The sequence below is a fragment of the Quercus robur genome, chromosome 8 (genome assembly GCF_932294415.1).
Source record: "Quercus robur chromosome 8, dhQueRobu3.1, whole genome shotgun sequence".
In the NCBI taxonomy this organism is placed as follows: Eukaryota; Viridiplantae; Streptophyta; class Magnoliopsida; order Fagales; family Fagaceae; genus Quercus; species Quercus robur.
The window spans coordinates 52,927,075-52,951,439 of NC_065541.1; the positions used below are offsets into that span (position 1 = coordinate 52,927,075).

At 33.7% G+C, this 24,365-nt stretch overlaps 2 protein-coding genes and 1 non-coding gene across 3 annotated transcripts; 2 read left to right on the top strand and 1 right to left on the bottom strand.

Moving 5' to 3' along the window:
* The first annotated feature begins 2,632 nt into the window (after positions 1–2,632).
* LOC126696989 (BON1-associated protein 2) lies at positions 2,633–3,427 on the top strand. Its single transcript, XM_050393777.1, has one exon. The coding sequence runs from the start codon at positions 2,789–2,791 to the stop codon at positions 3,305–3,307; it is 519 nt and encodes a 172-aa protein (XP_050249734.1). The 5' UTR covers positions 2,633–2,788; the 3' UTR covers positions 3,308–3,427.
* Positions 3,428–5,395: 1,968 nt separating this feature from the next.
* On the top strand, positions 5,396–5,466 carry TRNAG-GCC (transfer RNA glycine (anticodon GCC)). Its single transcript has one exon. It is a non-coding gene; the product is annotated as a tRNA-Gly (tRNA).
* Positions 5,467–10,447: 4,981 nt separating this feature from the next.
* Positions 10,448–14,308, bottom strand: LOC126696992 (E3 ubiquitin-protein ligase At1g63170). Its single transcript, XM_050393781.1, has 5 exons — positions 13,332–14,308; positions 12,396–12,515; positions 12,152–12,284; positions 11,216–11,380; positions 10,448–10,894 (listed from the first exon to the last, which is right to left on the bottom strand). The coding sequence occupies exons 1-5, from the start codon at positions 13,916–13,918 to the stop codon at positions 10,718–10,720; spliced, it is 1,182 nt and encodes a 393-aa protein (XP_050249738.1). The 5' UTR covers positions 13,919–14,308; the 3' UTR covers positions 10,448–10,717.
* Between the last annotated feature and the right edge of the window lie 10,057 nt (positions 14,309–24,365).

A 24,365-nucleotide genomic window follows, 5' to 3' on the forward strand; every position in this document is an offset into this window, starting at 1 on the left:
ATATAAATACTCTAATACACTCAAATTTGTTGTGAAATTGGATATATCCGTAGATTGACTAGTTGATACTTGGTGGTGATAGTCTATTAGAGGTGGGACTGTGGGAGACTTAAAATTTGCATGCGGGCCCTCTATTCCAAGAAGGGGCTAAAAGCCTAAAACCATTCGGACCAAATCAAGATACCCTCGTACCCCCACCAAGTGGCGCCGCCAAATAATGAAAAATAACAATACACTTTATACATTGAATATAAGAAGCGAGGGATGAATTCCCAATCTGCAAAAAGCCAAAAACTATAGACTAGTTACAGATGATATCCTGCTATTTTGTAAATTCTCACGTTTGCATTGACTAGCCGCATAGTTATTTTCATATAAGAAATGTCATAAATAATTAAATTGTTTAATTATATAAGACTATTTATAAATAAACTAATGAGATATTATCATAGTCCTTAAAATGGATTGTATGTGATTTATGTGATTTAGTCACAGAAAATATAAATCACAAATTCTTTGTAAACTCAAAACGTAGTTCATAATCGGTGATAAAATTAGGCATTTCATCTGCAAAGACTATAACACACCAACTAAGATGGTTTGTCTTGATCATAGAAGTGGAGACTTCTAGTTGATGTGTTGATGTGTTTTAAGTGTTAAGACATATTGAACTGGACCGCTGTGAGATTAATTATTTAATTAACAACTGTCACCTGAATAATTAATTTCACGACTTCTAATTTTATAGACTCTCAATCCTGAGAGGATAATGAACCCGATCATAAAATGTAGGTTACTTTGATATATCAGGAGTAGGATCTAATATTCACAGTCAAAACCTCAGTATGTTAGATAACTACAAGTAATGTTGAGGGAACACATATTCTCAAGATGGAATCCATAATCTCTTTTTATAGAGACACGAAATATCTCATTGAGATAAGTTTAACAGGATCTGGTTATTCAGGGCGCCCACTTTAGTAAGGAATTATTAAAGTTTATATTTATTAAAATCGGATTTCAATAAATATGAATAACTAAAAGATTAAATCGGGTACTCAAGAATAAAATAGTAGTTTACAAAGTCACAGTTCATTATGACTTTGTTCACTATGAATATTCCTTAAAGGGGTCAAATGATATCATTAGAGTTTTTGGAAATAATTTATTAATAAAATCTAGAGTGCAATTAAATTTATATAGTGGTATTAAATATAATTAATGGTAACTTTGGACTTGTCAAGAGTTGACAGATAAGCCCAAAACTCATTGGAACTAGAGTCTTATTTGTTCCCTTTGGTCTCATCTAAAGCCACAATATGTCTTCTATATTAATGTATGTTTATTTAGCAATTCTTCAAAAACATACAATTATATAATGATAGGATCATTTTATGGACAAGGATATCATTATTTCATTAAGGAATGTTGAAAACGTGACGAAGAGTGGATCAAATCCAAATTGAAATTTTCCTACATAATAATATAGATGTTAAGATATGTTTTACGACCAAGTTTAGTTTTCCTTCAAATTAAATTGGGGGAGGTCGGGAGCCTGTTATGCAAACGGTTTAAATGACTAGACTATTTGTTCAGATAACTCTTAAATTATTGTTGGTTATTAAATACATTGTTGGTCTTTAATATTTAGTTCATGAACAATTTTAGTCCCTAAAGTTTTAATGAAAGTGATCATTATAGTCACTAATTATACTAAAGAGTATAGACCTAATAAAATTTTGTAATAGTTTTCAAAAAAAAAATTTTGAGTAAAATTCATATATGAGAGTATCACTAACATTATTTTAGCATACACCAATCACAAACTACTCTCACCTTAGCAGTTTTGAAAAATATTGTAAAACTTCTTGTGTTTTTAGACTTACTATTAAGTTTTGTGTGATCTAAGATCAAGCTTTTAGTCTATATATGTAATGATGGCTTGTCAATTTTTAGTTTGGCCACATTATTTAAGGAACTAAAAGCGGCCACTTTAAAAGCTAAAATTCCTCACACCAAAAATATATTTAAATCCTTTAATATGTTGACTATGCCTATATATATATATATATATATATATGTAATTACTTAAATCTTTTAACATGTTGACTATAAGCAAATTCTGAATTAAGCCGCCACTTAATAAATTGAAGAAAAAATTCCTCTAAAGTGGTTGGAAGGAAAATTATAGTATCATTTATTGAAAATTCAAGTTTGGTTCTTTGAATTTGGATATTAAAGAGCGAAGAAAAATATCTGTTTCACACATCTTCTTGCATACATCTTTTTACACACGCAAAAAATTATACTAAAATTTTAGTGCAAATTTCGTTTATGTATAAAGTTGTATGCAATAAAACATGTGTAACAAACAAAACTCGAGAGTAAATAATGGTAACAACTAACAACTTACAAGGAAAAAGGAAGTAATTTACTAATTTATACCAATATTTGGAATTGTCTTAACACACGAAAACATGAGTCAAAAGGGATTGGAATTCTTCTCCCCACAGGACTAGAAAATTCCACATCTCACACGCCAAAATTGACTTTCGATGCAGCTTCCACGCGCGCACCTACGATCATTCCGAAAAGTATTAGTAAAAGATTCTAGTAACCACAACTGAAACCACCTCTACTTTTCTGTCTTCTTTCTCTCAACCTTCCCTTCTTTCCTCTATAAATAACACACCTTTCGCACCTTATCAATTTCATCAAAACCTTTCAATTCCCAAAACTCACGAATATTACACCCCTCAGGTGCATTATTATTCATTCACGCTTAATTATGGCAAGCCCGTTATTACGTACCCTTGAAATCACAGTGATATCTGGGGAAGACCTACGAAACGATCGAAGACCCATCAAGAAGAATGCTTTCGTTGTTGTACGAACCGATTCTTACAACTCTCGTAGGACAGATATGGATACTGACGGCGGGAGCTGTCCAAAGTGGAACCAAAAACTCGTGGTGGACATGTCAATGCATGCGCAGTTTATAACGTTGCAGGTTCAATGCAAGACTTCGTTGGGCGATAAAACTGTGGGGACGGCAAGAATTCCGGTCTCAGATTTTGTTGGGGGGTACGTGCCCGAGAGTTATTTGCATTTTTTGAGTTACAGGTTGAGAGATCATAATGGCGAGAGGAATGGGATTGTGAATATCTCTGTGAGAGTTAAGGTCCCAGAATACGCATCGTGTTCGAGGACAGAGTTGGGAATTCCTTTGGGGATTTTGGGGCAGAGGAATTTTGGTGGTGGGATTGTGACTGGGGTTCCAGTTTCGTGTAACTATCCTGTAAAATAAGGATTTGGTTCCAAAAACAAGGAAAAACACCTACAGTCCCATGTGTGATGTGTCTTCTATTGTTTGTCAAAATATTAATTGAATATATATACAATTTGTTAAAGAAAAATTTGTTTAGAAGTTACAACTTTAAGTTGAGTTATATCTTAATTAAAGGTTTTTTATTTTTATTTTTTTAATGGACGAATAAGACATATTCAACAAAAAGAGTACTAAAAAAACTTAAAATCATTCAAAAACAAGCGGCTAAAGCTAAGCTAAGGAAGAAAGTAGAACTATTGTAGACCTACCTACAATTCTATAAACAAAAGTTCAATATCACATACACTTAAATCTTGTAACAAGTGATAATAAAAAGGTATATTATGTTTCGGATATAAGTATTTTATCTCTCACATTAGGTGAGTTTTCACTATGGAACCCACCTACAGTGAGAGAGAACTGTGAGACTCACCTGCTGTGAGAAAGAAGATACATATACCAGAAACATGATATAATTTTCTCGTGACAATAGTTGCAATAACAAGTACAATTAAGTTTCCAAAATGGAATCAGCTGTGATTCTCCCAAAGTTGCAAAACTCTATTTTGAATCCAATTAACAACTCTTCTACTTGTAGCCAATCAACTCCTTATATCAAACATCACTTCCTTGGGGAGAGTCCAATTGAGAGCTTAACTCTATGTCCATGGGAACCTCACGGTCCTCACGCTGCGTCATTCCTTCTTTTATATGGCTAGCTATGGACTTGCTTTCTAAACCCCCTCTGCAACTAAGTTTGCTCACTGGCCAATTTGATTCATCAGCTACCAATTTCTCTTCCATAATGGCACTTTTGCAGCACTTCCTTCAAAGAGTCTTCTAGTGTAGGGACATTCAAAGAGTAAATGGTCTCTGGTTTTTTTTTTTCTTTTTTTCTTTTTTTCTTTTCTTTCTATAACTTACATATACACAAGACCTGTCCATTGCAGCCCCTATTTTACAAGCCTCTCCCAATTGTTGTAAGTCTGCCTTTAACAGTCAACTAAGTACTAACATATGAAAGCACACGTTTAGGAATATGTTTCTTATACCAATCAGCTTCCATTAGCTGATAACTGGAAATTTTATCTTATTCCTTTCCATGTATCAGTACAATTATACTTTCCATTAGCTGCAAGCAACCAAAACAGCTTCATCATTTCCCCCCTAATTGAACTTAATCTGCGCTAAATTTATATATCAGTTGTTCAGATCATGCAGGAGCTCATCTAGCTGACATAGTACCATCAAAATTTATGCCCAAATGTTTGGTACAAAGGCTCTTTTGAATGCTACGTACCAATCATGACACATATGGATTAGCTCTCTTTTCCCAGCCCTATATGTGCTAAGAGTAGCTTTAAACTATAGGATTATCTTACAAACCCAAAACTCCTTCCTCTAAATAGATACTACTAGATACACATTGATCAGCCAAGCAACTTAAATTAACCTACACTAATGCGCGTCTCTGCAGCTGGCATGTTCCAATATCCATGTGGTTTTCAAATCCCAAACCACCTTCGACATAAATTGGTAAGTAACTATAAGTACATAAAACAAAATGTAAAAATGTCAAATTTAAAATTAATCTTTAACTAAAGACTTTAGACCCAAGATGACTGCCAATACTGAAAGCAAGGATGTGGACTCCATCCCTGTTGATGAACTTGTAGGCATAAATTCAAGAAACTTACATGATTGCAAGCTTATGATCTAGAAGATGTGGGAGTTATATGATGTAACTCTTTAAGTAATAGTCTCTTACGAGAACTAAGAACATATATAACGAAAAAAAAATAATTTAAAACTTTTTTTTAATGGAAAAATTCTCCAATAACCAAATTTAAATTTGGTTTTTTGTTTAGGGGTCTGAATGATAGTTTTAAATTTAGAATCAATTCTCTAAATTAAAATTTTCACCAGATTAAAGATAATCAAAACTGATTGTATTGTTTCTAAACTACTTGATTCTATGACATGCCGAATATACCTTCTCATTTAAAATTCATATCCGGCATAGAATTAGAGAACTAGTATGAAAAAAAGCTAACAAAGATCAAGCACGCACCAGTGGTCTAGTGGTAGAATAGTACCCTGCCACGGTACAGACCCGGGTTCGATTCCCGGCTGGTGCATTGATTTTTGCGATGACAAAACCGGCGCCCATGTGATGTGTTAGGGTCACACAGTGTTTTTCTTTATAATTTTATTTTTACTCTGTTTTTCATTGTAATTTTAAGGTATAAATAATCATATATAACTATATTTTAATCATCTTTCAGCAAATAAACTTTAGCAAAGGGACACAAAGCGTTGAAAATTTTACAACAAAACTGCCAATCATAATCATGTAGTTGTATAAATAATGTAATTCAAAATGGTACTGCATTTTAGGTGCTTCAACTAAAACAAGTTGTTGTTACACTCATTTGATGCGATTGATGTAAACATCAAAATCAAATCAGTTGGCAATAACCCGTCTTTACAATTGAGCTGCCTCGTTTGATCGAATTCATTGCACAAAGGATATAAATTTCGAAAAATAGTACTAGTTTAGGTGCCAATTCAATGAGCCACCAATCCAACCATCCAAGCCAGTCCCAATTTAATAATATCGGTCTAATGTAAAGTCTAGACTCTTTTTTGATAAAAATTGCCGAGTTTGATGACATGATAAACTCCCCAACAATGAGATAGTTTGGTTCCTTAATTACTACACTATTAGATACTAGTTTTATCAATTTGGTCATAACAACAGTATGAGATACTTTATATATATATATATATATATATATGGCAGCCTAGTGTGCACGCAGTTTAGGTCATAGCAACCCATGTTGACAGGCAGCTAAGGCTATGGCATGCACGCTGCCCAGGCCTTGGCAACTCCACGTGGGCAGGCGGCCAAGGTCATGGCGTGCACGCTGCCTAGGCCATGGCATGCCATGAGGGCATGGCATGCCTTAGGGACCCCTCGAAAGCCATGGCAGCACCTGAGGGCACACTGAAAGAGAGAATAATGCTATTATACTAGTAACATAATATTTTTTACAATTTATTTCACTATTGTTGACATGATCTATTCTTATTAGTCTACATCATTTTTAACCCATATATGTGTGTACACGCATGCACTAAAAGAGAATAATACTATTATACTAGTAACATAATATATATATATATATATATATATTTACAATTTATTTCACTACCATTGACACGATCTATTCTAATTGTTCTACATCATTTTTACTCATGTTCGTTTATATTACAATATTACTACTAAGTTCATTACTATTACAACATTATTAGCCAACTTTTATTATGTATTCCATCACAAAAAGTCATATCAATTAAAAAACACTAAGCCCTATACTTAATTTATAAAAGTTTTTTTTAGAGATAATTACAGTATGCTGCTAACCCTACTACTTGAACATTTTCACCCCTAGACCCCCAAGTACTTTGTACTTGAGAATATGCCAATTCAGCTATAAGCCCTTACCTTATTAAAAAAAATTAAAAGCATGTCCACGTACATAATTTCCTAATACGCAGCAAACCTTATCATATATTTACTGGTTTATCTCTATATATTAAGAGAATTCAAAAAATTAGTTGACTTCAAAAAATGTCAAAAATACCTCTAATCTAATTAGATAATCCTTATTCTTAAAAATTAAAAAATAAAAATAAAAACTAGAGAAACTTTTTTCCTAAAAATTAGCACTCTCTATTTATAGAAAAATGCTATGCCCACAACTTTTTCACAACAAATCTTATGTGGCAGGTTCTTACGAATTGTTATTAATTGGGTAGAAAAGTAATTTTAGTGGTAGATTCAAATTAAAACTAATAGCAACTAACTACCTATAATTTGTTGTAAAAAAGATGCAAAAATATTTTGGACGTAGCTTCTCTCATTTAAATATATCTCACAAACATTTCATACATTTTTACCTAAAAACAACACACACTAAACCCAATAGTTACTCTATTTCAAATCTTAAATTTTAGTTTCTTAAAAATTTCTTCCTTCAAATTGAAAAATTACATTAAACTCAAAATAATAATAAAAAGAACCTCATCGTAGGGGTGTCAATTCGGGTTAGCGTGTCGGGTTCGTGTTGTGTCGAGGTAGGGGTATTCGACTAAATGGCTCAACCCTAACCCGACCCATTTAATAATCGTGTCATGATCCTTCAACTCTAACCCGACCTGCTAATAAGACAGATTGACCTGACCCAACCCATTTGACACGCTTAATAAACGAGTCGTGTTGGGTTGACATGAATGTAACACAACTCATTTCAACCTGCATAATATTAAATATAACATCTATCTAGAAATAATTTTTTTTACATCTCAAAAAGTAGTGCATACACTTCAAGTTTTCAACCTACATTCAAAATAATATAGTTCAACAAAAATATAACATTCATTTAGAAACAAGTTCTTTACACTCCAAAAGAAGTGCATACACTTCAACCCAAATTCAAAATAACAAATTTTAACAAAAATAAAATAACATAGTTCAACAAAAATATAATATGCTTGGAACTCGCCAAATGCTAAGTATCAATATTCAAAAAAAAATTAAGCAAACAATAAACTAATCCTGCCTATGGCCACGATTATCATTCATAGATTCTTTGTTGATGCCCAAATTCATAACATTTTCCACAAGTTCATCCAATTTCATTTGTGCAAGTTCTATGCCCAAAAAAACAAAAAAGTATTAGTAGTTCTAGGGTTTGCAAAGTTTCAATTTCCAATTATATCCCTTGTAAATTTTTATAATTACTCACTTTTCTTTTTGAATTTAAAATATATGTTGGATATAAAAAGTATTTGACAAATCTAAAATAAATAAATATTTATTTGTTATACGAGTTAAATGGGTTGTGTTAAATGGGTCATTTCGGGTTGACATATATAAATTAGCGTGTCAAACGTGTCTATTGCGGATTACGCGAGTTGACTCGCTTATGACACGTTTCTTATCTTGTCACTTTCGGGTCAACCCGTTTATGGCCCAAACCCATTAAGACCCAACCCTAACCCGAAAAAACCCGTGTCGGATTCGTGTCGTGTTTGCGGGTTGGGTCGAACATTGACAACCCTACCTCATCGTACATGCGCGTGTGTGATGAGGCTAGAATTTCTTATTCCTTTCAACAAAAATTCCATTTAAATGCCTCGTTTTCCTTTTATGAAATGTCCCAAAATACTTGTCATCTTCTTTAAAAATTTGGATAATTATAGAAAACTCCTAAAATACCATAAATATATACTCTTCCCTCTCACATAATTATGAGTTCCACTAATTAAATTCATGGCAGGACCTACAATTCATATGAAAGGAAGAAGTAGGCATTTATGTACTCCCAGCGTATTCAATTATTTTCCTAAAAAATGTGAGTTTTTAAGTTTTCCATATATGCAAAACTCAAACACATTACCTTATCCTTGTGTACTATTCTTTAGATTCCTTTGTTAAAATCCAACCACGCGTCTACTTAGCAAAAAGAACTACACTGTGTTATAACTTAAAACACACGCTTTCTCTCTTAAAATTTAAAACACACGCTCATCAGAAAACTCATTAAAAATTAGAATTTGCAATGCGTTGAACTCCCACAATTCATCAGCCCCCCTTTTATCTCTTTGCTGATTTTGATCTTTCGATTCTTAAATTGCAATAAGTTAAGATCTCTTCATCCAGAAAATATCCAAAAGAGTGACAGCTTATTTATTTATTAAATTTTTTTCCTGATGTCCCAGTAGATAAAATCATAACTTTTCAAGCCTTATATGTTGCAGAGACCTATTAGGGGGTAACGATAGTGAACAGAGAAGGAAAGTGAAAGATCTGGTTTTGGTTTTGGTTTTGGCTGATCTCAACATTTTTTATACTTAGTTTTGTTTCATTTAACCTCGTGCTCTTCTCGTAAAATGAGATCATGCCTTTTTTTTGTCTTCCATGGTAGCCTCAAATCAATCAAAACAAAATTGATTTCTCTTAGATCTTAACACTTTTTATACTTAGTTTTGTTTCATTTAACCTCGTGCTCTTCTCGTAAAATGAGATCATGCCTTTTTTTTTGTCTTCCATGGTAGCCTCAAATCAATCAAAACAAAATTGATTTTTCACTACCACTTCCGTCTTTGGAGAAGATAAACAAAGGTGTGGATGGTTAAAGATAGTGTAAGAGTAAAAGAAACACTACAAACATCTATTACATTTCTAATCTCTGAGAAATGGGTATTAGTTGGAGTGGAGAAGAGCTTTTTGCACAAAAATACCTCGAGTCCCATATTCTTCTTCAATCTCTGACAATCAACAGAAAAGCCCAACTTGATTTCTATTCAAAGAGGGCATTGGTGTGTGATTACTAACAAAGAAAGAAGGGGCACACTACTCTTGAGAGAGAGAGAAAGAGACAGAGAGAGTTCAACTAAAGTCTTTGGGTTTTCATGGGAAAGTGAGTATTTTAACGCGTTTACTCATTTAGTTAAATAGACCCATGGCTCAATATTAAAAAAGGAACCTAAATAACAATACACAAGGTATTGTGCCTACCGCTGCACACCCTTGGTGCGATGATCACTTCACAATAATAAATGCTTATAAGGTGTTGTGGGGGGTGGGGGAGGAGGATGGGTCTGGGTTCAAGTCTCCAAGAGAGAACTTCATATATATATACACTTAGATTAGGCTAGAGTAGAAATTTTATCTTGTATAAAAAAAAAAAAGTATTGTGCCTAAGTTTTCACACACACCTATCTATCTATCTATCTATCTATCCATCTGTGTGTGTGTTTGTGTGCATTTTTTAAAATAATTATATCAAGACATAGATTGAGATGATGAAAGTTTCTTATTGGTCAATCTTAATTCCTTTTGACAAACAACTTTGATAAATGCCAACATATCCACGAACATAATTTCCTGACACGCAGCAAACCTCGATTCTCACCTGGTCCAAGTTCCTACTGGATGAAGCTCTAATGCTCAATCAGCAGCAGTATAGGAATTGAAACACATGCTACTGCAGGAAAGGTTCTGTAATAGTAAAAGGTTTTTCCTTTTCTTTTTCCTTTTTTCCCCCAGCATTTATAAGAAGTTCCAAAATATTTAGCATTACAACTCAAAAGAACTGTCATCTTTACAATTATCGTGGAAACATACTAGACTGTTTATACATAACATATATATAAAAACTCATATACACCAATACATAGAAGATACATTAGCAAGTAAGGTCACTTACAGCAAGTAAGGTCAAGGATGCGTAACAGCACGCCAAGTGTGCACGAGATACACGCACATGCTCATGCTATAAATGATGGATCTGATCAGCACTTGATTGAGAAGCTTGTTTTCTATACATCCTCACTACCACTTTGGTTGACAGGCTTCAAAATGTTGAATTTGCAAAGAGGGCAGGTGGCATTGATGCGTAACCATTTGTCAATGCAAATGCAGTGGAAATGGTGATTGCAAGGGAGTTCACGCAGTTCAGTTCCATCGTCATAGGAAGAAAGGCAAATGCAACATTCCTAAGATGAACGAAAAGCAAAAAAAAAGAGTCAAAAGTGAGATTTCAAGATCGAATTCTCCTATTCACCAAGTCACTTTAGGTTCCATCAAGAGATGAGTTCCAGACCCTTTCAGAGATGAGATTTAAAAAAGATCATATCTCCAAATACTTTCAAAACAGTCCTAACTCCTAATTAACAAAATGATTTTTAAAATAGTATTATTCAGAAAAAATGGCCATAAGTCCAACCCTTTTTGACAGTTGTGAAGCTATTTTCAAGGATGTCATACAAGACATATTCAAAATATTAGACATATATAAACCACAAATTGTAACTTACAGCATCCTCTTGGGACAAAACACGTTCAATGGGAGTATCTGTGTCGCACTCAATCATCATTCCTCCAAAAGATTCTTGAATCTCACCATTAACTTTCTCAAAATCACTTATGCTTCGGAATTTGTACTTTGGGAATTGATCAATTTCCTCCTCTGTTGCTCCCTCCTGTTCACATATAAAAGATGAAATGAAGTCACATGTGAAATACCCAATGCCTGGTGTGGATGGAAGAATACATATTCATGCATAAATTTGTGAGTGCCCAAGCAAAATTAAAACATAGATCCCTTACGGTCAAACTTTGTAATTAGAACCTCATCACAATGAACCACAAGGAATGATATCCCCTACTTCAAACAACAATGTTCACTAACTATGTCCCATCCATCATGCCTTTCCAAGGCACCCTTCAAACTTTAATTCAGAATAATCCTTTCAATTTGACATAATTCTTTGTTTAAAGATCCCAATGCATTGGATTGCAGCTAGTAGAGTGAATCTTGCAATTTCAGTTTGCAACTTATGAAACAAACACACATAACCACTAGGATTTTGAATTAGTTGAAATGCTTTCTTCAGAATGATCAGACACAAACACACACACCCAAAAAAGAAACCCACCTAATACATAGTACACTTTCTACTGTGAATATTCCTCATACTCATAAAGGAAGTTAGGAAAAGCTCCACCTATATGAAACTTCTATCATGAAACAAGAACATGAGGAAAATTTTCTAACAATCATCAAATCATACAAGTATCTTAACAAGGGTTTGTGAACATGTGGATTCGCCATTCAATTCTATTAAAAGTTCTACCATTTCACAACCAGAATAGCAATTATAATTTTACAAACACCAACTGAAGGTTACAAGTACGATTGAAAAATTAGACTAAATTGTGTGAATATAACAGAAGCATTCATCATTTTCTACCTGATCCGTCACAACATACAAGATTGTGATTATGCATGGTAGACAGCAGCAAACAGCAATTCCAACGAGACATGCAACGGCGACACATATCAAAACAAAGACAACATCGAATGCAAGAAATGTAATACAAAGCCTGCAAAATAGACCCATCCATAAGAAATGAAAAAAAAAAATAGAAAAGGAAATCTAAGCAGATAAATGCTCAAAGAAGCTGCTGAATCCAAGAAAATTTATTTAAACACACCAGTAAAGCTGAGGCGAATCATGTGTCAAAGTTTGACCTCCAGCGGTTACCCAGTAGAATCCAACGATCCACCAGATAAATGAAAACATCGTATTTGCTGACTCGAGATGCTTAACAACACTGCCAGAGCATTCAATTTTATCCACATACATTTCTATTAGATATAAGCAAACAATGTTTATTTCTATAGCTTAATAATGTGAAGCATAATGACATTTTCAACAATATGCTCAGAGAATGTATTCCAATTCAACTTTGCATTTGGGATGGCGGGGGAGGGGGGAAGATGTTTCAAAATTTAGAAATGGATAGTGCAGAAACCAAATCCTGATTACTGAAAGTCTAAATTAATTACTCAAAAGTGTCACACAAAATTAAACGAGCAGACTGCACAGCTATAAAAGAAGCTTATAGAAAAAGTGAACTGTACACTCTCATCCAGGTCTCACTTTTCTTATAGGCTTATAGCCCTTGAAACTACCAAGTAGATAAGATACAGCATTCAATTTTTCATACAACGTTTAATAACTGTGCTCTGCTCTGCTCTGCTCAAACCTTTTATACTTAACTGCCATCCTGTAAATAAGATCACCAAATCGGCCCAAATACCATTCCTTTATATATTATTATTTAATATAGTAAAACTCACAATTCAATTCATTCCTGTGCATAGTAGCAACCATGAGTAACAGAAAATTGCAAAGAAATGGCATATCTACCCACTTCATATAACACAGCACCCAAATCCCATAAACCATTTCCATCAACTACTTCCCCAAACAACATCAAAGGTTGAAAACAAATTTTCTCAATGCAAAATGAATTTTTCACCAAGCCCCACGTTAAACAAAAGATACATCGAAGCAAATAACAACAAAACAAAAAACAAAAAACAAAAACAAAAACAACAAGGACAACGCTGTCAAAAAGTCTAACCTGGTTTCTTCCTCAGCCTGTCGATTCTCAATCCCATAATCTTCACCATCACTACCAGACCCAGAAGTGGAACTCGAATTCAAATTCAAATCCGCACCACTTTCCCAAACCCCACTTCCTTCCAATCCCATCAAACGCGCCTCGCATCGTTTCTTATACTCAACGATCACACACCCCATATGAAACAAACATTGCACCACGTATCCAACAACCCACACCCTCAACGGCACAGTCGGCCTCTCCTCCACGCTCAGCCCCAACAACACCAACCCGACCCCAATAAACGCAAAGTTCCAAAGCATATCCAAAACCAAAACCGGCTTCGAGTACGCCCAGTCGCTCTGCCTCTCCTCCAACTGCTCCGCCGCGTTCTCCCTCACCCGAACCGACGGCTCCCGGAGCATCATTCGCCGCCCGCTCGCCCGGCGGAGGAGCCGAGCGGCGCCTCTCAGAGGCGGCGGTGTGCGGCGGATGAACCGGCGGCTACGGATTAGGCTGTCGGTTATGGAGTGGCCGAGGAGAGGCGACGAGTCCAGGGCAGCCTCGGACAAAGAAGAACGAGGCGGTTGTGTGTTCGAGTCTTGCATTTTGACGAGGTTTTGATTCTTTGTTTCGGACAAATTGAGGTTTGAAATTTGTCGGAATTTTGTTTTGGTTGGTTGGGGTTGAGATTTTGATGAGAGTGGAATTTGAAACGATGGGATTGGTGGGTTTTTTTTTTTTGGTTCTTTCTGTACTGAGAATTCTGTGTTGCTTTTGGAAGGGTTTGAAATGAAATTTTTTTGAAATTGAACGCAAGTAATAAACTCGATAGTAACAAGAAAACAAGGTTTATAAGAAAAAACAAAAAAAAACAAAAAAAATTTGATAATTTAAGCTCTAATTAACGTTCACGGTGGATTGGACAGAGTAGCTACTCTGATCCGTGAGTGTAGGGAGAGATTGGTGCACAATACTGTGTGTTATTAACCAGTGACCATTTGCTATTGGCCACAGTTTTGTCATAATTAATTTGTCCAATGACTTTTGCATTTATAACCTTTCCATTTTGTTTTTTTTTTCTTGTCCGTTTGGTTGGGTGAAATTCCACTTGTGTTCATCCCAAAAGAGAAATACCACTTTTTTAAACCAAATATATATATATATATATATATATATATATTAAACTTTTTTGAAGTAAAATAAACTAATGAAAATAACTTATAACATATAAACACATGTTCTTATCAAAAAATATATATATAAAAACACAAGTTCGTCCCAATGAATTTATCTTATTTACAAAGTAAATACATAATTAATACTTGTGCAACAAATATATATATATGTGTGTGTGATTTTTAGTTTACTAAAAAAATATATGGAAATAAATGTATTAATTATTTTATATAAATGATCGTGTATTTATATGGAATTATTTATTTTATCATTTAAAAAATAAATATAACATTGCAATATTTTAATGGAGTGTTTAAAATATAATAGAATTAGACAAGATTCTAATAGAGTCACATCAAAAAAAAAAATATATATATATATATATATATATCTAATGGAGGGTTTAATATAAAATATAAATTTAAATATTATATTTTATAATAATGACATGTAAAATTTTGAAACCTCAAAAGCTTGTGAAGCAAAATATTAGAAGTTAATAAGAAGTTAAAACATCTTCAATTTTATATATTATAGATTATAGAGGTAAATAAATTCATCCAAACGGTCAGGATACTGAACATATCTAAAAAGTAAATAAAAAATAAAAAATTTTAGAAACATCTAAAAGTAATTGTGTCATATTATAGTGCTAATTGTTAGGTTCTAAAAATTTAGAATAATTGGCAAATCGTGAGCACAAACTTATCTAGGTATAGATCATAAAGTCTAAAGAGCATATTAGATAATGCTCAAGGTGCTGCAAGTTAGAATATAAGAACAAGGAAGCTGTAGGTTCAAGAATTCGAAATATGTCAGTCTCGATCAATCGAGAAAACAATTCGATTGGTCGAACTGCATTTCTGCAGAATTTTAAAGCATCGTGATTCACATTGTTTATATATCTTTATTTCCACACATGCGTTGATGTGCTTTTTTGAGTATTTCAGGAAAGACAGGTACATTTCAATCAAGATCTTCTGCCTTTCCTTGCAACTTTTGAGTTAGAGGTTTTAGATTGAGATTTGTAATGTATTTTGGCATTTTATTGTAATAGAGTTGTTCTTGTATTTAAGCATTTAATTTTGTATGTAAGTTTTGTCACAGATTGCCAAAGGGGAAGATTGTTAGGGCTCGTTTGGTACATGTATTTAAACAACAGTTTTTAGTTTTTTTTGGAAATACGTGTGAGTGAAAAAGTGTGTGAAAATACGTATAATGTTGTTTAAAAATTGAAAACATGTGTTTAAACATATGTACCAAACGGGCCCTAAAGGTTCTAAAAGTTTAGAACAATTGGCAAACCATGAGCACAAACTTGTCTAGGTATAGATCATAGAGTCTATAGAGTATATTAAACAATGCTCAAGATGTTGCAAGTTATAATACAAGAACAAGGAAGCTACAAGTTCAGGAATTCGAAACATGCCAGTCTTGACCGATTGAACTATGTTTCTACAAAATTTTAATTTTGGCCTAATAGCCCATTAAGCCCATTAAATGATTAGGATTTCAAACCTAATTCACATAGTATTTAAAAGAAATCCTAAAGCACGTTTTAAAAAGAGAGAGTAGAGTGTTTCTTGTGCCTCCTATTATAGATCTAGGGTTTTTATACCCAAAGCTCTCTAAAATCTTCTACTGGTGTTATTCTTTGAAGAAACTCAAGATTCAATATCGTAAAAATTGTTGTCATCACTAGTCATCATAGGTGCTAGAAATCTAAACTTTCAAGGGTGATTTTGGAGTCATAGACTATAGGTCTATATTGGAGATCTAAAGCGTGAACTGGAGGTTCATGTGAAAGCAGATCCACATCAAAAAAGTCTGAGGAGTTCAAAGCTCAATTTGGTAATTGTAGTTAGATTTACTATGAATTGGTATTCTTGACTGTAAATCTCAATTTGATATAATGGATTGTTCTCTTGGAATCATTTCTCATAGGTTTTTTTACCTTGAAACGAGTTGTTTCATTGGTTTTTTTGGGTCATCACATCTTGTGTTATTTACTTTTCCCCTGTGTTTGATACATGTGATGAATGTTTAACCTAGATCTGAACAATTAACCTAAGTAACTATTTGACTAATAAATTAGGTTAAACATATTGTGTTTTCTAGGGGTCTAAATCCTTACACTAATCATATGTAAGGCAATACAAAAAAATTGTATCTTGTATGGTGTATTTATGCCATATGGCTCAATCTGAATCATCCCAAACCCTTGTCCAAATCTAGAATCGATGACTGACATTGTCATGACGAGAAACACCCTAATGATGGATGACCTCCCTATTAGGGAAGGCACGTATCTTGGAACATGTGGGTTAACACACTATGTAGGAAATAAGCCATGCTCAAACTAATGGAACGAAAGGGATGATGTACCTAGAAACACTTGTGATTATTACATAACATATGTGAGTGTTTTTTTTTTTTTTTTTTTTTGAGAGAGAAAGAGTTTCAACTTATGGTGTCCGTTCTTGATGATAGTTTTTTATTATCAGACCAATACACTAATCGGTTTTTGGTGTAGGTAAGAATTAAACCTCAAATCTCTTATTCAACCATTATAGACTTTACTAATTGAGCTAACTGGAACTCACAACATACGTGAGTGTTGATTTAGGCATTGAAGAAGTTTTAACGAGTACCACACCAATATTAACCACAAGCTTTCCCTTTTTTGGGTCTTGCAGATCTTCCAAAGTTCCACTTAAGACATATGGCTAGTCTATTCGAGTTTCATCTAGGGGTGTCAATGTTCGACCTAACCCGCGAACACGACACAGGTTTTTGGGGGTTAAGATTGGGCCTTAACGAGTTTGGGTCATAAACGGGTTGACTTGAAAGCAATATGATAAGAAATAGGTCATAAGAGGGTTAACTCGCATGACCCGTAATAAACACATTTGACACGCCAATTTATTTGTGTCAACCTAAAATGACCCATTTAACACAACCCGTTTAACTTATATAATAAACAAATATTCATTTTATTTTAGATTTGTCAAATACCTTATATATCCAACTTATATTTTAAATTTAAATTGAAAAGTGAGTAATTATAAAAAAACTTACAAGTATAATTGGAAATTGCAACTTTACAAATTTTACGTACCCTAATATAATTGGAAATTGAACTATATTATTTTGAATGTGGGTTGAAGACCTGAAGTGTATGCACTAGTTTTAGGATGTAAAAAATATTTATTTTAGATGAATGCTATATTTAATATTAAGTAGGTTGAAATTTTTCATGTCACATTCTTGTTAACAACCTGTTTCCCCCTTTAAAAAAAAAAAAAAAAAAAAACGACCTATTTATTAAGCGTGTCAAGTGGATTGGGTCAGGTCAACTCACCTCATTAATAGGTTGGGTTAAAATTGAAGGATTATAACACGATTATTAAATGAGTTGGGATAGAGTTGAGCTATTTAGTTGAATACCCTTACCTCGACACGACAGGAACCCGACATACTAATCCGAATTGACATCCTAGCTTCATCACAAACCATTTTCCTTTTTTTATCAATTGCGTTATTTTTATTTCATTCCTTTTCTAGATTATTAAAATAAATAATTAAGCTTTAGATCTCAAGTTGAAGACAAAGTGCATTTCACGTTTCATTAATTATATGTGCCTTGCATAATAGTCAAAGTCATATTCTGCTTGAATTCGAGGAAAATTCTATTGGAATAAAGGCCTATCTTTACGCATCAATGTGTTGGTACTTGCCTACTTGGTACAACGGAACTATATGACACACGGCTTACCTCCATGATTTTTCAATGACAAAATCTATCAACAATGCCTCGTTATTATCTAGTGATTAAAAAACATTATCTTAGTAAAGTTGATTAATATCGTGTGGAACAATAATTGGATCAAAAGCGAGTGTATCGTCACTTTCCTTGAACTGTCGAATACTTTACAGTAAACACGAAGAAAGTCTTAGGAAGTTGAAGACAAAAACGCGCAATGAGTGTGATTTGTGAAAAGGATAAAAAAAATGCTGAGGCACAACAATTTACACAATTTTTGTTATAATATGTTAAACTTAACAAGTGACGAGTTGTGAATGATAAAAATAAAAATAGTGACTTTAGTAAGGTCTACATCGCCATAATTTATGTTGAGTTGCGGCAAAAATTGTTGTGTTGTTAATATTGCTGATGAGATAATGAATCTATGAACTGTCAAAGTGTGAATTATGTGACATAAATTAAGAGGGAAAAGATGCCAAAACGCTCTCGTTCTTGGAAGCAATAGCAAGAGGATAAAACGTACGAGTACGACAACAGAGAACCATAAAGAACTATACTGCTGGAACTTGTGTTTTATTATTGACATTGTACCTCGCCATCTTTCTCATCTCATAATGTCTTTGCCGCCAACTTTGACACGAAAAAAAGGGTTCCCGCTAAAGTTGATTGAAAAATTATAATAACCGGTCCTCTCTCAGACAGTAAATTGTGAAAAGGACCAGACTGGAATTCTGGATAAAGGGACCTACATGTTTTTGGCTCTTCGTCGTCTCTATCTGTTTCTTGGATGTGGGATGCATTTGTTGGAACTTGAAGTTGAAGAAGAAGTGACCTCATGGCTCTTATTATAATATTTGTGACCATTCCTGTTATTTTGGTATAGTTTTTTTCTGACTTGAGAACAAAAATGTATGAATTGTCATTGTAATTATATGTCCCTTTTTCTTTTCCATCTTTTTTGGCCATCCATCATGTCATTGTCTAATTATCACATAAATTGTATTTTAGTTATGAATATTGAGGGACCAGAAACCACTAGTTTTTTTTTTTTTTTTTTTGAGAATAGTATTTTTCTCCCCCACTAAACTAGTCAAATTATTTGTGAACAATCTAATCTCAATAAATAAACTTAATTATTGGCTTATCTAATATATAAATCAAACTCAAACATTATAGTGTATTTGTGAATGATGATACAGTTGGTTCTGCAATCGCCTTGGAAATGGATTCTTGCAATATGAGACAAGTTATATGATAAAGTTTAATAAAATATAATTTATTTTATTTTTATGTCTTAGGGTATGTTTGGATACCGCTTATTTTGCTGAAACTGAAAAATTATTGCTGAAAATACTTTATGGTAAAAGTTAGTTGAAATAGTACAGTGGGACTATGAATAGTGCCACAAAATGCAGTAGGGCACATGAATAGTAGCAAAAATAAGCTAAATAGTGAAATAATTTTAATTTTTCATCTCTATCCAAACGCACACTTAGATGGCGTTTGGATTGCGTTTTTTTTCCTGCATTTGCTTCTTTTTTTTTTCTTTTTTTTTAATCCAACGCCTTTTGCGTTGTCCATGAACAGTGCAATTAGGCAAAAACACAGTGATTTCATTAATGAACAATAATCGGAAAATATTTTTTTATTGTTTTCAGTTTTCAGCAAAATAAGTGATATCCAAACACACATTTAATATAAAGTTTAATAATTACAGTAGTTATTAGTAAGTATTTATTATGATTGTACTTGTATAAGAAGTTATTCATTATACTATTTTAAAAAATTATAATATAGCTAAATTATCATAGATGGTTTAAATGTAAAAAAAAAAAATATATATATATATATATAGAGAGAGAGAGAGAGAGAGAGAGCTTATATTCTTAAAATAGGTTGAAATGGATTGCATCAGTGTCAGCTCAATATAACATGTCTATTAAATGGGTTGAAATGGATCATACCACTCAATCCAAATTGTATACAAATAAATACCAATGTAGGTTGTAAAATGTGTAAATAATTGGGACGGGCTCCTCTCCCGTTTGTCATTCTCCAGTTCTCTCCCGTTTTAATATGGATGAATGCCACGTGGAAAAAAAACAATCCAAAGGTCAAAAAATAAGCCACGTAATTCTCTCTTGTTTCGCCTCTCTCTCAATCACTTCACCTCTTTTCTCTCTTTTATCTCTCTTTTCAAACGGACCAAACCTAAGCATCAGACTATCAGAGGCATCAAAACAAAAAGAATAGAGGATGTGAGTGCTGTGCTTGGGATTTTATCATTCTTGGCAAGAGTGGTCAGATTGGGTTCCTCCCAATAGAAGGTTGGGTATAAGGGTAAGGATGGTAATCTCACACCACCTTACACAACAGTATTTTCTTGGCTTCCCCTGAGAGAATAGAGATCTTTAACTCCTTTTTGGTCTCCTCAAGCACCGATTTTCTCCAACCAGCAAGCTCTGATCTTGGTGCCGACTCAACTCAACTTTATATGAAAAATTATCAAATAAAAAATTGGATTTGTTTCGTGGCTTTTTTTTTTTTTTTTTTTCCTTTGGGTTGCACAGAACTCACATCCTCTGTCCCTTTTGTTTTGATGCTTAAGATGCCCAGGTTTGGTCCGTTAGAGAAAGAGGAAAAAGAGGAGAAAGAGAGATAGAGAGAACAGGTGAAAGTAACTGAAGAATGGAGAAAGAAGAGAAAGAATTTCATGGTTTATTTTTTGGCCTTTGGATTGTTTTGTTTCCACGTGGCATTCATCCATATTAAAACGGGAGAGAACTGGAGAATGACAAACGGGAGAGGAGCCCGTCCCTAAATAATTTTGTTAAGAAAATCAAAATAACGGAGAGAATTTTAAGAAATAAATTTTTTTTTTTTTTTTTTTGTTTATGTGGGTTTAGTTTTGACGACACTATTTAAATACTGATAAGCAAACAAAAAGTGCAATTCAACTAAATTTCAAGAGGACACAAACCTGCTTGGGTGATTTGAGCAGAGACTAGTCTTTTTCTTTTTTTTTGAGAATAGCAAAGACAAGTTTAAATCTTTTGTTCCATTTTGCCTGCTCCACTATATACTCCAATAAAAGTTTGCCACATGTCTCACCTAATAAATTAAATTATAATTTTATACATTTATTATTTGTTACCTAAAATAAATAATAATAAATAAATTAAAATAAAATAAACAAACCACCAACACCTCCCCACAATTGATCCTCCACCACCACCTTCACCAGCAGTAGGAGCAACAGATCGTCGATGTCGTTAGGAATTGCTGGCGACATCAACCAAACCAGTCATGGCCATCCACCTCCGCTGGGTCTAGGGATGGCAATTTTGTCCTGCCCCACTTAACCCGCCCTTCCCCGCTTTGCCCCGTGTGGGTTTTCCTCGCCCCACAAAGGTGGTAGGGCAGAAATGGGGCAAGATTTTAGCCTCGCACCATGGGGTGGGAATGGGTTTAGACTTTTTAGACCCATGTTGCTAAGAGTTTATAATTGAAAATTTTTTGTACCCTAAAACTCTACTATTTAAACAAATATATCAATATTAACTTATTTTATTCTACCTAATGTGGTTCTTGCCTTTATTTTGTTGTGTTATACTATGAGTTTTTTTTTTTGTTAAACACTTGGATATATTATTCAATTTTTTTCTAAAAATTGATTTGATTTGATGGGATAAATTTAGTTGTAATTTCAAGTATATTTTTATTAATGAAATAGATTTTGATTATGATTAAAAAAAAATTGTACTGGTTGTAAGAAAAATTAACAAAAATAGGGTTTTACGGGGTGGGGCAGGGCTTCACGGGGCCCCAAGAAATGGGGATGGGGTGAGAAAGTTTTCCCCATCATGCGGGGATGCGGTAAGATAAAACCATGTAGGGCAGGAACGAAAACCCTATCCTTCAACCCCGCCCTGCCCAATTGCCATCCCTAGCTGGGTCCCACCAACACCTCCTTGTTTTCAAATCCAAAATGATTACCCTTAAAAATCAAAGCAATCTAGAAAGAACACTCTCCCATGTTGCTTTCTTTCTCGCCAATCTGGTCTCAAACAAACAAAACAATGGCCTAAAAATTTTGTTCCAAGTTCAACTTTCATTGTTTGCGAGTGGAATGTCCACTATCCCATATGAACAATTTATGGACAATGGGTATAGGCCATGATTTTTTTTATGGAGTTCTGGCAAGCGATTTCATGGATCACAAATAATAAAACTCATTCATGGATTTGAAAACAAGGAGGACGTGATATGGACCTGGTGGAGGTGGATGGGCGTAATTGGTGGGGTTGATGTCACTGGAGATCTCTTGTAGTGGCACTGGAAAAAGTTGAGGTGGTGGACCGATGGTGGTGGGAATGTGTTGGGTTTCTTTTTGTTTTATTTATTTATTTTATTTAGATAACTGAAATAAGTTGAAGGCATGAAATTAGGCTTTACTTAAATAATTAGACACTTGTCACATTTTTATTTGTGGAACATAGAGTGGAACAGAAAAAGTGAGATAGAAGATTTGGATTCAGCAAAGACTAGTCTCCTCAAACAAACTTGATAGGCACAATCAAGTGGAGGCAAATGGACATTTGCTTGAAGCACACCTAACAGGTCACCCAAGTAATTGTCAACTAATCAAAGCTCACACAAGTAGAGTGAAAGACTCGCTCACAAAAACTGCTTGCAATATTTTGAGAAATTCTTTTCTCAGTGTGAGAGACCGCATCCCCGGCCCACTTTTTATAGGATGTTGAGACAAACCCACGAGAATGGGTAGAGTCATGTTATTGTCTCTCAAAATGGAAGTTCGACCAATTATATTTTTCCCTTTAGATTAAGGGTTTAACAATGGAATCGTCACTTATTTAATTATTGGAATAAATAAGAAAACCAAAATTGAAAAATTCCTCATTTTATTAATTTGAAATTGAATTTACATTGATTATAAGAAAATTACATGGTTTTGGTCCTAGATACAATCTAAGATAAAGTATATGGTTTTATTTCTTAGTTACAATCTAAAAATCGAAAATTACATGGATAAACATTTGATTTACTAACCCTTGATCTAAGCTCGGAGGCTATGTTACAAGGTGGGAAGGTGTTAGGCACCCACCTTACCCAGTGAAACCGGTCTTCTAGACTATGGTGGCAAATATTTATATCACATCATTCAATATGTCAATCAATTTACATGTTAAATTTAATGTATGTGCATGTGATAAACCCTAATTTAATTTATTAAGCATTACATTTGGATTGAAAAATAAATTCTAGTGAATGTGTGTGGATGGTGATAACCTAGATTCAAGAATTTGAAAGAATTATTAAACAAACATGTTTTTCATATTTTTGATATGGATTTAAGATTAAATCTAGTGATATGCATGAACATGTGATGAACAACTAAGAACATGTGAAGAACACATAAGAACAATTAAGAACATTTAAACATATTCTAGGGAATTATCATGCTTTAATCTTAAATTCTCATCATGACAACATAAACAAACAGTTAGGGAAGATGATTATACCTTCATGCAAGATTCATATGGTGGAGGAGGGGACTCTTGATGAAGGTCATAACGGTGGAGGAAAAGAAGAGTTAGGAGAGGAAGAGTGAGTCTCACTCAATATCTTGAGTCTCAGGAAGATCAAGATATGACAAGCCTACTCAACTTCACTAGAACTCAAGAGAAGAGAAGAGAGGGGGTTTTTTACGTACTTTGAAATGAAAGAGAGGAGGGGTTTATATAGTAGTGGTGGAGGAAATATGAATGGAAGACCATTTAATAAGAGTTGACAAAGAATCATGAACCTAGACCTCATTTTAGCATTTGGGAAAATTTTGTGCATTAAATGTGGAGATTAATGAGAGTGAGGAGCAAGCAAAGTTCGGTTTTCCCGTAACTGCTGTAATAGTCTATAGAGCCAATTTCGAAAAAATCATATTTGACTCAATTTTAATCGGAATTGTCTCATTCTTGTACTCAAATTGAAGCCCCGGATGTCTAGTTTCTGGAAAAATTAACCTCATTCACAAATTCAAAATATTCTAAAAAATATTGATGAAATAATGAGCAGAGGTCATTTGTTAGAAA

Coding starts and splice junctions, on each gene's coding strand:
- LOC126696989 (XM_050393777.1), top strand. CDS start 2,789: ATGGCAAGCCCGTTATTACGTACCCTTGAAATCACAGTGATATCTGGG.
- LOC126696992 (XM_050393781.1), bottom strand. CDS start 13,918: ATGCAAGACTCGAACACACAACCGCCTCGTTCTTCTTTGTCCGAGGCT. Junction 12,516..13,331: donor CAGGCTGAGGAAGAAACCAG/GTTAGACTTTTT, acceptor ATGCTCTGGCAG/TGTTGTTAAGCATCTCGAGT. Junction 10,895..11,215: donor TTTTGTCCCAAGAGGATGCT/GTAAGTTACAAT, acceptor CGTTCATCTTAG/GAATGTTGCATTTGCCTTTC.